The sequence below is a fragment of the Colias croceus genome, chromosome Z, assembly GCF_905220415.1.
Source record: "Colias croceus chromosome Z, ilColCroc2.1".
NCBI classification, from domain to species: Eukaryota; Metazoa; Arthropoda; class Insecta; order Lepidoptera; family Pieridae; genus Colias; species Colias croceus.
The window spans coordinates 9,252,797-9,268,218 of NC_059568.1; the positions used below are offsets into that span (position 1 = coordinate 9,252,797).

At 34.6% G+C, this 15,422-nt stretch overlaps 1 protein-coding gene across 1 annotated transcript; it reads left to right on the forward strand.

Annotated features, from left to right (window-relative positions):
• The first annotated feature begins 272 nt into the window (after positions 1–272).
• LOC123705319 (LIM homeobox transcription factor 1-beta) lies at positions 273–15,422 on the forward strand. Its single transcript, XM_045654055.1, has 4 exons — positions 273–354; positions 14,118–14,319; positions 14,454–15,070; positions 15,175–15,422. Exons 1-4 carry the CDS (start codon positions 273–275, stop codon positions 15,420–15,422), a joined length of 1,149 nt encoding a protein of 382 aa, XP_045510011.1.

Here is a 15,422-nt window from a genome sequence, read left to right on the forward strand (position 1 = left end):
TAATCAGAGCAACACTGCCGAATTTTCCTTTGGTCGAAAAAAAAACATTTAGTCGCCGTATCGCAACGGGAAAATATAATAGCTTTCTGTATAATAGGTAGGTTGGGTTAGAGTATTGGGCGGAGTCGCACGAAGGGGTCCTGATTGGCGGGATAAGAATGGAGCCGAAGCGGCGAGCATGAGGGTGCCGACTGCCGACTGCCGCTCGACGTCACTGTTCGCTCAGCCGGCGCGGAGCGAGTGCTGTGTCACACGACATTTATATGAAAAAAATGTTAGAGTTTTACACGAATATTAATTCGGGATTGATGCAGGAGGGCATGCAGCCGCCGCTCTCCTGTGCAGGGAGGACAGGTCAGTGGAAGTGACTTTTATTTTGATCTTGCGAATTTTTCTTTTATATTGTGTACATGTTATGTTAACTTTCGGACTTTTGTAGAGGTCTTGTTAAGCTCTATAATATTTTTTTGTATCAATACAGCGCAAAATTTGTTTCAAATGTGTTTATTGTGTAAAAGTCTCAGTGTAAAAGTGTCTTAAGAGTCATATTGATTTTTTTATGAGTATATAATTTAATTTTCAAGAATATATTTGAAAAAAAAGTGCCAGCAATATTTTCAGTAGTGAATCTTGAATCAAAAGATTTTAATTTACTTACAGCTTTTGCAACGTAGTTACTATTTAATAATTATAGGGCTAAAAAGCAAAATTAGGCAAGAAAAATTACTGTGTATTTAGCGAAAATTACTGTGTCTTTAATAAGTTAATTTGAACCTTGGACTAAATTAATTACTTAGATTACGTGTGACTTTCCGTCACGTTGCCGACGGTAACTTTCTTTGTTAAAGTTTTTATAGTATTATTAGATGATTGTAGTAAATTGTGTTTGATATAAAAAAAAAACTAAAAAACAATTAAATTACACTTTATTCCAATTTATTTCAAACTTATTTGATGAATCCAAGGATGAATCAAAAGTATTTAAAACTAACACGAAGAAGGTAGAGGCCTTACTATAGGGTAGAGTACAATATTACAGGCTATACTATAATGTTAAAACTTGAATGAAACCGTATTTTATTTGTAAAACCATGTGTAAATAAACGCAATCAAAATAATATCGGTCGGATATTTGAGTTATTTATATAAATCGACGAATGGAACAGTCAACTCGAAATTATTTGCTTTTCAATCGGACAATCTGAATTTCCTTTTGATAGATACTATTAAGGGGAAATTATTTCGGTTGTTTGTTTTTATTTTACAATTATTTTTATTCGGCATTCCAGGATTGTTTTTTTGGGGATAACATAACTAAAAATTCTGTGAATTCCTATAGAATTACTGTTAACAATAATGAATCAGCAATCTTTTATAATTTATATATCTACGTTCACATGATATAGTACCAAAGTATTAATGAGTAATTAAGTGATTTAACCATTATAATTGATAAGATTTAATAATCTTTTTTTACAACTTTCTCTAAAACGCAGTTGCTGAATAATTATTATCTTTTTAGTTTTACAAAGAAAAGTGTGATTGGTACTCTATGTATTCTTTTCCATACTTAACATATTGTTAATTAATTTATTTTTTATTAGTTTCATTCATTCGAACATGTATGTTAAAAGAATTACGAATAGAGTTAATATTTAATACGGGCTGAAATTTTTATACTACGATACCTTTGTGAGTCTTTTCGGTCTTCATATGACGCGGCCGACTGAAAACTTAAAAAAGTTTTTTTAATAGGTAAATATAGGCTGTATAAGTGTATAACGTACTAAGGTAAATAATACGAAAGATACCTAAGAGTACTGAGTATTAAGCATTAGACTTTAAAAATACATCATTCGTAAGTACTCTACTTCTTGCTAATTTAAAATTTTGTTATCGTGGTACCTATCCTGTTATGAAAATAAATTTTCTTCCTTTTCTTTTTCATAGGAACTATCTATGTCTGATGATTCCAGGCACTTAGTTTCAACTAAATAGAAAATGAGGGTAATAAAAAATTTTTTTTTGCATACTTTTGTATTCTTTTATTCGAAACTTTAACATCTTCTGTTATAAGATAAATATATATTGTATAGTTAAATATGTATAAAATGTTTCAGTTTAAAGATTATTATCTAATATCCTTTTGATCTGATTAAAAATTAACTACATTCAAAATATAGTATTAAACATAGGTATAGTACCTTTTAAACTATTAAATTCAAATAAATATGTAAAGTTTGAGCTTAAGCATATAAAAATAAAACACGATTTACTTCAATCTGAGACGTGGGAAGTATAGCTCCCAGCGTTTTAATAAGGGTTAACCGTTTCAAAAAGTCATATTACTTAGCTAAGTTTCTCTCGCTTCACTCAGCTGTTAAAAAAGCACAACAAAAAAAGAAAAACTTAAATGAAAGTAATTTGGTATGTTTTGATTTAAACAAAAAGAAAATCAAAATGTTATAGATAACAAATCATGAAATTTATAAAGAGAAAAACAACAAAAATGAAGTAGATATCAATAACTTTTCAATACATACCTTAATATACTACTTAGTTAATTCGCTATTATTTTGTCACCTTTAATTTTATTGTTAAGTTAATACAAACTAGCTACCGCCCGCGACTCCGTCCGCGCGGAAAAATTAAGATTTTTTTTTTCTACGTATTTTTCCGGGATAAAAAGTATCCTATTTTATGCCCAGGATAATAAGGTATAATTATACCAAGTTTCATCGAAATCGCACCGTTAGTTTTTACGTGTTGCCTTCACATACAGACAGACAGACAGACATACAGACAGACAGACAAAAATTTTTTTAATCACATATTTGGGTTTGGTATCGATCCAGTAACACCCCCTGATATTTATTTTTTCAATATTTTCAATGTACAGAATTGACCCTTCTACAGATTTATTATTCTATTAATTAATTAATACAAATACGCGCAAGTTTTCGTCAAACATAATGGTGATAGATTCATAATGCATATTTAGAATTCAATATAATATTGTTGCAAATTTTAGATATATATACCTAATGAAAACTGAAATGCAAAACAATAAGAAGCTTTGGTTGTTAAGAGTTTGATTTTGTACTGAATGTTCCTTGAATTAAGATTCATATGTTTTTGTTAGACAAGATATTTTTGTATATGTAGTTATACATACCTACTAGCGGTGAGCCCGGCTTTACCCATGGTACATATCATCATCATCATCAGCCCATATACGTTCCCACTGCTGGGACACGGGCCTCCTATGAGGGTACAGGCCATAATCCACCACGCTGGCCAAGTGCGTGTTGGCGGATGACACATGTCGTCGAACTTTTTAATTCATCGATATGTCGGTTTCCTCACGATGTTTTCCTTCACCGTTCGAGCAGTGGTGATGTTACAACATGCGCAGATAAATTGAAAAATCAATTTATTTCCTGCGCGCTCGCCTGGTCTCGAACCACGGACTTATCGATTCGAAGTCTAAGGTCTCACCACTGAGCCACCACTGCTCTTATGGTACATATACAGCCTACAATATTACTCAGGGATCACATACCATCATAATATATCCAATATTGAAAGTATTTTTGAAATGAGTCTAATAATTTCTGAGTAAAACGCGATAAAACAAATAAACTTTATGAATTATTTAAACAAGCTTTGTAGCCTTATATTATTAAAATTATATTTATGTAGAAATTACTAGGTATAGATTTGCAAAATTTTCTACGTTCTTTTTACAAAGAGAATAAGCAGTTTTAAATAAATACCCATTTATAGTACCTACGTAAAATATTTGTCTGATACTATTTTAATCGACGTTATAAATTATAATAACATATTTAAATCAAATAGATCATCAAATAATATTAAATTTGTTTATTCGTTCAATCATCAATTTTAGTACCTAAATATGAATTTGTATCAGTAATATTCGTATTCAAAACCAATATTGTGTAATTGGAAACTGTTTCCATTTCATATCAATTACGCGACATAATTCGCATTTTGAATTACTCTTGATAATTTGTATTGAATCATTCATTTTATTATATAATTTATTGAAATTTGTTTTTGACGTGCTTTATTTTTAACTTGCTTACCGCCCGCGGCTTCGCCCGCTTGGTCTAAAACCTAAGGGTATCATTTAAGCTATCACCAATTTAATTAGTTTTGTGTTTCTTAAATAATAGGGTTTGTCCTCAAAATAGTAGATCTGTCACCAAAATGTAGTCACCAAACAATGCAAAATCAGTTCCACAATAAATCACCTAAAATCCTGAGATATAAGGTCTAGTACCAAATAAATGTTTTTGTATGTATTATAATAGGTGTGTCCTAATAAGTATTTAAGCAAATTAATATAAAGAGATCACCAATAAATCATTTTATGTTACTAGAAAACAATTAAAGTTAAAATAATCAATATTTATTCTTAAAAATAATAACCACTGAATAATCAGCTCTGGTTTAATAGCTGGCTTATGGCTAGCATAATAATTTGTAGATAAAACACTTACCTAATTAAAGTTAAAATAATCAATATTTATTGTTAAAAAACAATAATCACTGAATAATCAGCCAGCTTTAAGCGTATGGCTAATCCAAGGCTAATCCAATAATATGTTTTCACATAAAAAGGAGCCGCAGTCAGGGATCGATAATCGATTTATTTGGTGACAGATCTACCATTCTGAGCACAGAGCTATTATTTAAGTAACAAAACTGTTATTATAAGAACGAAGTTTATATTCATGTAATGCAATATAATTTTATTGGTTATCGATCTCTTATTTTACACACATATTAACATTTATTTGATAATTCATACCTGGGAACAATTTTTGTTTATCTGAGAACGAAAATATTTCGTGGTGATAGATCTATTTATTAGGTGATACAACTTGATGACAAATATAAATTTTGGTGATAGAAAATATAGTTCCCAAAACCTAATAATTTATATACTAAAACCTTCCTCTATCTATTAAAAAAACCGTATTAAAATGGGAACTATATTTTCTATCACCAAAATTTATATTTGTCATCAAGTTGTATCACCTAAAAAATTGATCTATCACCACGAAATATTTTTGTTCTCAGATAAACAAAAATTGTTCCCAGGTATGAATTATCAAATTAATGTTAATATGTGTGTAAAATAAGAGATCGATAACCAATAAAATTATATTGCATTACATGAATATAAACTTCGTTCTTATAATAACAGTTTTGTTACTTAAATAATAGCTCTGTGCTCAGAATGGTAGATCTGTCACCAAATAAATCGATTATCGATCCCTGACTGCGACTCATTTTTATGTGCAAACATATTATTGGATTAGCCTTGGATTAGCCATACGCTTAAAGCTGGCCAACCCCCCACCAGAAGCAAAAAATCCAAACCAGCGCTGATTATTCAGTGATTATTGTTGTTTAACAATAAATATTGATTATTTTAACTTTAATTGAGTGTTTTATCTATAAATTATTATGCTAGCCATAAGCCAGCTATTAAACCAGAGCTGATTATTCAGTGGTTATTATTTTTAAGAATAAATATTGATTATTTTAACTTTAATTGTTTTCTAGTAACATAAAATGATTTATTGGTGATCTCTTTATATTAATTTGCTTAAATACTTATTAGGACACACCTATTATAATACATACAAAAACATTTATTTGGTACTAGACCTTATATCTCAGGATTTTAGGTGATTTATTGTGGAACTGATTTTGCATTGTTTGGTGACTACATTTTGGTGACAGATCTACTATTTTGAGGACAAACCCTATTATTTAAGAAACACAAAACTAATTAAATTAGTGATAGCTTAAATGATACCCTATTAAAATCCGTTGCGTAGTTTTAAAGATTTAAGCATAAGTACAATGGGACATAGGGACAGAGAAAGCGACTTTGTAAATAAGAACTATGTAGGTAGTGATGATGTTACCTATATACATTTTTTTTGCTATTTGTAGATACCTACTTATTTGTTATTGATTTTTTTATAGTTTTAAATTGCATATAAATTTTAATTGATTTTTGATTTTATTTAAATTTTCACTGATTTCTTTGTATCGTGTAACTGTAAATCTTCTGTAAATGGAAGACGCAGGCTCCTTAAAAACAGTTTTTAATATCTTAGGTGCCTGGGTCACTTTAATTTGTAAAAATTTTTATGTGAAATAAATGATTTATGATTTTGATCTTATTTTTGTTATAGGTATCTATTAATTGTTTTATAAAATATTCACATTTTGACGCTACGTAGGCAAATAATAGGTATTAATATTAATCATTTATTATATTAATCATTTATTATCTCCAACTTAGATCTCCAATTTTTACATTATAGATTAAATTTTGCATACCTATATTATCATCACAGATATTCATAAGGGCTGATTTTTCAATCCTTGGTTAAAACTTATTCATCGAATAACGTATTAAACTACCATTCCAAAAATGTATTCTAACTGTCCGTATATATGACAGTTTACACTTTACAGGTGACATTTTAAAATGTTCGTGTAATACTTTATTGGACGAATAGATTTTAACCTAGGATTGAAAAATCGTCCCTAAAAAGAATGAATAATTGTTTAACTGATGTTTTAATTTCAAATAAATCATCCTAATGTTGGTAACTTTTAATAAATTCAAACAAGTTCACGAGATAGTTTCATTCTAAGGTTTCATTTATGAGAAGTTATTTAATTCTCATAAGATCCAGGCGATGTTTCATTCATTTAGTTTTTCTAAAAGAGAAAAGTTCAAATGTTGTTTTATGCACACATTTAATGTTCAGTTAGTAAAGATGCAGTTAGCATCACATTCTATAAAACGAGGCAAGAATTCATCGAAAATTCTTGCAGTGAAATGATAGATATCATATTTTTTTTTTTTATATTATGAAGTAGGTAGGTATGTCAATGTAAAACGCTTAAAAAATTTTGTTTGTTGTCTTTAGACCACAACGAGAGTTCTTTTTTACTGTTTTTTTTTAAACGTCTACTCAGTTACTTTTTCCGAGTTCTTACATGTAAAACCAACTCTTTTCAATCGGCTGGTTGCAGAGCTTGAGTCTTGACCGACCGTCAGTGCGTACCGTCGGTCCTGACGATACGCATCAACAATTGTATGACTATGACACCTGCGCATGACAATACGCGTGCGTATGGTCGGTCTAGCTATGAACGGTTTTATGAATTTCCATACATATGACAAGCGCGACTGACGTAGGTACGCACTGATGGTCGGTCAAACTCTGCAACCAGCCTTAAATTTTGAAAACTCAACTAAGGAAGCAAATAATTTAAGATTTTTAGAACACTTCTCTGCATATATATGTCGGAGACGGTCAATAGCGCGGATGTAAAACGACTCGAAGCACGAGTTCCGGGAGGTGGCAGCACAGTGAAGTTGGCGGTTTACTTCATGCTTGTACCGGGTCGAGCCGGTGAAGGCTCGCCCTCGGGACGGCACTTCACATTCGAACGTAGAAGAGTTCGGACCTTCCACTACTAGGAACTGTTAACCTTTTCTTTGCTAGTGTTTAATTTAAATGTGTAACGTAACGGTTATTAAAAGTGATTGTATTTAAAGTGATTGTATTAAAATGACTGTATTGTAAAACTGACATGATTAAAAAGAGCAACTATGGAGTTTCTTGCCGGTTCTTTTCTGTAGATACTGCTTTCCGAATCGGTGGTAAATAAAGAAATGATTAGTTTGAGGTGTTTCTTTGCTCGATTACCCAACGCAACGCCCACAGCTTGAAAATAGATCCACATTCTACACTTTGCTCCGTCATCAGAATTGGGATCAAATCGAGCAAATGAGAAAACACGTGGCGATAACCTGGATACAATTAATGCGTGCGCTGATTAAAAGACAAAGCGCCGCAACCACGTGGCACTTCGATCCAGTTTCAACGGGAAGAGGCATCCTACTGATCTACGAGCATACGTGTCACTGAGCAGCCGGTGACAAAGGGAGAGCTCGTTATGTGCGGGCAGGGTAGCAACTTCACCTCGCGCTGCGCGGAATCCACTGCCGCTCGCAACACCGCGTCGGACCCCGTATCATCGAGAGCAGCGCCGTGTCATCACGTCTTGCACCATGCCACCGCGTTGAGCGAACGGCTTCGAGCATCGTGCGTCGAGCGTCATGCGTCGCGCCATGTGGTGCATTACGCATCCATAGTGAGCGCCGCAGCACCAAGCTGGGCTCCGCGACACCACGCCAGGCGTTGCGCATCCACGCCAGGCGCCGCAATACCACGCCGGGCGTCGCGCTACCATCACTACCATCAACACGTCGAGCTTGAGATCACCGGAACGAGAGCGACGTGTCGACGTGTCGTGCAACTATCCTTCAATCCTATACCAAACCGGTCAGTAGATAACATTCCACTTTGAGTGTACAGTTAGATAGAGAAAGTAGGTTTTCAAAATGTAGTAACTTATTCGAAAGAAAAAGAAATTTACTGCCAAAAACATTAATTACAAAATTTATCTTAAAATTAATTAAGGAAAATCATCACAGACTCGGCTAAATGCTGCATAAAAACAGCGCTGATTTAAAGGCCGTACAGATTTTGTTAAAAGTTGTAACCTACAAGACCAGTGTTTAGTTAAATCTTATTGCATTACATTTGTTAAAATTTATTTACGCATTATGTTATTATTAGGTCGTGCGATATTGCTTTACGGTTTTGTAGTTAGTTAAAACTTATTCCATTACATTCAGCCCATCTTAGTTATGCAGTGATATATTATCAGTACCTATTTCACTATTCAGGGACGGGTTTACTTTAATTCACGTTATTTTAAAAAATAATCTACGGCGTAAGCACTGCCTTCAAGATAAATTAAGTAACGAATTGCTTTAATGTTTGTTATTTTGTGAGCTACCACTAAAGAAAGAAAGCACATTAATTTATACACTGCATCCAGATTCTTCAATCGAACGTAAATAATAAACATTCACTTGTCCGTGTACCAGAACAAAAACAGTGTGCGAATTACTTTTAAATTAGTTTCTTAACTACCCGCGTTAGTTTCCTGACTACCCGCATTAATTTCTTGAACTACCTGCGTTAGTTTTTATTTAGGCTATACCTTTGACAAATAGCAATTAATAACTACACAAAGACAGCCTTATAGCTATTCGATTAAAAAAAAAACGAAAAGCAATGCGTTAACTAGTGCTTAGAGGTTTAATAAACTTTTCGTAGGTTTTATTTAAGGTGATATTTGAGATAATTTCTTAAAATAAAGTTGTGAACAATTCACAGTATACAGTTTTTACGATGAAGTTTTATGAAATGTTGCAGATTTAGTTTTATCGAATAAAAGGTAAATAGAGGCATTTAGTTTTGAATTTTTAATTGGAGAATTTATTAGGTCCTTATTTTAGGCAGTTCATAATACAATGTCACAGATAATTAGCGTGTTCAAATAAACAGCTGGCCTTAGATAAATGTTAAGATATTAAGACTGTTTATTATAAAAAAAACTAGCTGCAGTTGATATCAATTAGGTAGTTGTACAGCTGTAGTTGTTGAGCAGTACATTCTTATTACGTTGAAACTAAAATTTAGCTCAACCCTTTTGCCATTCGATATTAGATTCACAGATGAGTTTAAGCCTACACTTATTAATTGTTTTAAGTTGAGTTTTCAAAAGTAAACATACCGTTAAGGAATTTAGCCATATGCAAATTTTCCGATAAAATAAAAGTTTTGAAGGGTTTCTCGCGATTTTTTTTTGTAGGCAGATATGTTATCACATGATTACATTAAATTCAAGTTGGTAAATATTCAGTTGAGGATAAGCTTTCACCACTTCTGCGGCTCAGTTACGAATTATTCGTTTTTAAACTTTTTAAGATGTTATTTTTGTGCTGTTGTTACGTTTGTTTGTAACTAAATCATCAAAATAAAACTGCTGTTAACATTTGAGCAAGCTGCACAGGCTATCACTATGATAGACTTGGGAGGTATAGTTCAGTAGAGTTGAGTTGTAGCATACTGATGGTTGTGTTGTCTCGTACGTTGTGAAGTAAATGGTGTTGCGTGAAATAATATTGTGATGGTAATGTAGTTCATCGAAGGATGGTGATGGTGTTCTATCTGGCACGAGGTCCAGGATAGTAGATGTGTGTTCTGACCGGTCAGGAGGACCGGGGCAGTATGGTAACCCTGTAAGGTCAGTGTGGGCCGAGGCAGGATAGTAGTTATTTTGGTATCCCGAGATGAATTACCGTAGTAATGTAGTGTGAGAAATGGCGTACGGGGACGCACGATTGTCAGTATGGCTGTATAGGAGATAACTTGAGTTTTAATATTCTGTTGGATGAGTAATATTCAGTAACATTTAGTCACACATTTAGTCACACATTCAGTCACACATTCAGTCACACATTCAGTCACACATTCAGTCACACATTCAGTCACACATTCAGTCACACATTCAGTCACACATTCAGTCACACATTCAGTCACACATTCAGTCACACATTCAGTCACACATTCAGTCACACATTCAGTCACACATTCAGTCACACATTCAGTCACACATTCAGTCACACATTGGTTCAGATAAGATTTCACATTTTTTTTTAACTGTTGAGCTATTGAATCCTATGATCACCAATAATCACTTTGAAAAGACAGATGTTGTTTATACAATGTTCGGGTAACTTTACCTTGTTAATATATTGAGGATGCCTGAGGGCCAAGTACCACTTGAAGTTGATTAATGTTTGAAACTTGAGTTTGAGTTGAGTGATAGCGGTGAATCTTAGTTCGATTGGTCAGGGTGTGCCAGTAGTCATTTCGTAGCCGTAGTCCGTTGAAGTCGGTGTCTGCTATAAGGGGTTATGGCTGCTTATAGTAAACCGTGGATGCGCGGTATTACCGTAGTCCGTTGAAGCCGGCGTCTGCTATTAGGAGAACAGATAGCTGCTTATAGTAAACCGTGGATGCGCGGTGCGCGGGTGACGCTGGCGGAGGTTGGGTCTTGTAGAGACCATTGGAATATGGGAGTCCGTGGGACTCGGCATTCGGAGGAATGCATGTGGAACAAACATGAGGTTTGTTGTGGGGCTTAGTGAAAAGCCAGAGTTGGCATTCGGTGGAATGCGTGTGTGTTGATGGGCTTAGTGAAAAGCCAAAGGCCTCGGATAAGATTCATGCTCTAGTTTTTTTGTGATACTTTAATAATGATCTGCCGATGACAATAGCAGTGAAAGTGGTATTTGGTTGCTTAAGCGTTATTTTCTTTTAGTAGTTCATAAATTTAATTGAAATGATCAGAATTCAATGTTTCATTATTTTAATCAAAATGGTTAATTTCAAAGGGTTGAAGTTGGAAATTATTTTAGGATATTCAAATTAAGAAAAAAACCTGTTTTCATATGAACTTAAATTTTGTTTTATGAGATTCTTTGCTATAGGACGTTTCTTGTACAAATTTCATGATTCTGTGTTCACAAGAAATATCCTGAAGGTATTGATTCCTTGTGTCCCCTTTTGATCGACTGTTATTTTTTTACTTCTTTTCAAAGCTATGAACTTCAAAGGTTTTGATAAATAGACTGATAGACGTACGGACAACTTAGTGATCTTAAGGGTTTAGTTTTTTTGGTTTTGTGGTTTAAAAGCCTAAAAATTAAATATCAGAGTTTAATTGTAAAAAAAAAATTGTCAGGATTGGCCGAAGAGCATGTACTGTGCGAGATGTTTTCTATGTTACAGCACACGCAAACACGAGGACGTGTTCAGCGCAGGATGGCCGTGTCGGAGACGGTCAATAGCGCGGATGTAAAACGACTCGAAGCACGAGTTCCGGGAGGTGGCAGCACAGTGAAGTTGGCGGTTTACTTCATGCTTGTACCGGGTCGAGCCGGTGAAGGCTCGCCCTCGGGACGGCACTTCACATTCGAACGTAGAAGAGTTCGGACCTTCCACTACTAGGAACTGTTAACCTTTTCTTTGCTAGTGTTTAATTTAAATGTGTAACGTAACGGTTATTAAAAGTGATTGTATTTAAAGTGATTGTATTAAAATGACTGTATTGTAAAACTGACATGATTAAAAAGAGCAACTATGGAGTTTCTTGCCGGTTCTTTTCTGTAGATACTGCTTTCCGAATCGGTGGTAAATAAAGAAATGATTAGTTTGAGGTGTTTCTTTGCTCGATTACCCAACGCAACGCCCACAGCTTGAAAATAGATCCACATTCTACACTTTGCTCCGTCATATATATTTTGTACAATTCATGTTGAGTACAATACTAAACTTTATTGAATAACTTTACGCAGCATTCAGCAAGCTGGTAAAAATCGATACGCGAAGATCTCAGCACGGTTAGGCATTATACGCATGTGTGTTACTGCATACCTACGCATATATAAATGGGATGATAAATTATGCTTTTAGACTTACTTTTATTAGTTTAAAGCAGACTAGAATTAAACGTAGATAGTTCACTCGCTGTAGCCCCGTAAAACAAATGTACAAATAAAAAGGCAATATTATTTTCTAAGTCTCTGTCTGTAAATGGTAGGTATTTTCAAAGTATAAAAAACGTTTTTAGCAGGTAATGTTATTAGTTTAAAACCGGTTTTATTTTCCAAAGACTGCATCTTTACTTACTACACTTGTCTGTGGTAGGCAGTCTGACGTGACAGTGATTTCACAATAAGTTTGAATTAAGCTTAAAGACAATTGAATACAATTGAATTGCATCGACGGCAACATCGCTATTTGCCAATGCTATTCCAAAACAATTAGAATTTTCATCTACGCGTCATGCTGTCTAATACATTTCAGGCACGCACTGCTCATCGATTAACCGGTAGGGATGTTTTACGCCGTCGTTTTGTGCCCCGTTTGATCCGTGACCCGGGTGACCGAGGCCCCTCCCCCTGGGGCGTGTATCCCCACCCCAAGGAATGACTTGAGACGCCGACTATGTCTTACCAACTTAACTATACAGCTAGGTATACACGGTATACCAGCCGTTCATGAAAGAGAAATGATGGCATTCAATTCTCCCGTTCAAACGAGCATAAAAGAATCGCGGTTATTATTACTTGGTTTTTGATCGTCTTATTCTTAAATATTGGGACGTTTCATGTTTAACTACTTAAGTATAGATTCTCTAAAGTTTTATTTTTAAAGAAATGTATAGGTGAAAATCTACTTTGCGCTAAACAAAATCAACGAGTTCTTATTTCAACTTAACGCTGATGTTATTCTTATATTACTCTTAGAACTTTCAGTATCGTTAAAATTAATGATGAAAAATTATTAATATTGAAGATAGGTAATTACGCCTTATAGATAAAAAGAGGTAGAGTCGATGAATACCTAGAGCTATAATTGAATTCTCTTAAAATATAGAGTTAGATATTAATTATGTTTATATTCTTAAATTGGTGCTGAAACTAACTACATAGATGAACGTTATAGGATATTGTGATTTATTGAATGTAGGTACTCTATTTTTCTATTACTTACCATTTTTTGTTGCCATTGCGATTTTAGAAAATGTGTACCTATATTTATGATTTGTATCTACTACATTATGTTGTATTTTGTTTTTATGTGAGCGTATCATTGGCATGGCTAAATTTTCCTTTGTTTCTATAATATAATCTTTCCTAATAACACAACGTGTAAATGGCAAACGTAATTACGTCTTTGTAATTATCAGGTTTCATTATAATTGTTATGTTGCTTTTAAAGTTTCATAGTTGAACTCAAATAAATCTTATAATATAACTCGCCTCTCTTACTGAATGTTACTTAAAATGATATAGTTACAAGTTATAAATATCTTATAAACTGTTCGATGTTGCGAGTTATACATTATCTTTTTATTTATTTGCAAAAATTATTATAGATTTTGGGGTATGGGCCTAGATAGATAAGTTATCACGTTGTGTTTAACACTCAGGATACCTACATCTTTAAATAAAACAAATGTTTCACTGCAAAGACCTAATTACAATTAAAAATAAAAATAGTAGGTAGGTATGTTAACGACGTAGTTAACCACTTTCTATACAACAAGATTTTTTTTTATTCCAGAGCTCAGTGCCAGCATCAAACGGGAGAAAATAGTAGAAATATGTGAAGGGTGCGGTCAGAAGATCCAAGATCGCTACCTGATGCGGGTCGGCGAGCTCTCCTGGCACGAGCACTGCCTCAGCTGCTGCGTGTGCGGCTGCCCGCTCGCGCACACCTGCTACACGCGAAACGCCAAGCTTTACTGCAAACCCGACTATGATAGGTAAATATCACCTAGAGCATTATAATATGCCCCTTGCGAATACCTACCCACTGCTCGCGTACGCTAGCGATGCGCCCAGCGAATTTGCTGTGCGCCTTCTATTTTTGTATATCCATTACTTCTGTTTGTCTCAGGTTATTCGGAGTTAAATGCACCAGATGCGGCGACCGACTCCTCCCCCAAGAAATGGTCATGAGAGCGCAGCAGTACGTGTTCCACATACAATGCTTTGTGTGCGTTATGTGCTGTCAGCCGTTACAAAAGGGGGAGCAATATGTCATCAGGGCAGGCCAGATCTTCTGCAGGCAAGACTTCGAAAAGGAAATGTACCTGATGCAACATGCCGAAGACGACATGATTATTGACGATTCCGAGAGACCTCGCGATGGCCGACGAGGCCCAAAACGTCCGCGGACAATACTTACCTCAGCTCAACGGAGACAGTTCAAAGCTTCCTTCGAAGTCAGTCCGAAACCTTGTCGCAAAGTTCGTGAAGCATTAGCTAAAGACACTGGCTTGAGCGTGCGAGTCGTGCAGGTCTGGTTCCAAAATCAGAGGGCTAAAATGAAAAAGATACAACGCAAAGCCAAACAAGAGGGAGACAAAAACGCGGAAAAGGAAAAGGACAAAGATGAAAAGAGTATTAAACAAGAATCACCATCGAGTGAACACGGAAATTACTTAGGCCTTGATGCGTCTTACTCGGCGTCTAGTCAGCCTCTAAATCCCAACTTACCTTACTCTCCAGATGGTAAGTTATCATATATTCTTATTAGTTTTTATGAGTCAAGCTCGTTTTATTACACAAACAAAAGTTCAATTTCGGCCGATCTAATAAAACTATTTATTCAATAGATTATCCTGCTCACTCCGGAGACAGCTTCTGCAGCTCAGATATATCGCTGGATGGAAGCAACTTCGATCAACTCGATGAGGGCGCATCGGACACAATGAGCTTACAGAACCTAGAAGTAACGCATCACGCACACAACCATTCCAATCACGGAAACCACGAACCCCTTAGCCTCGGCTCCGGTGCTGTTGTCAATCCAATTGATAAGCTTTACCTAATGCAGAATTCTTACTTTAGTACGGAACATTGA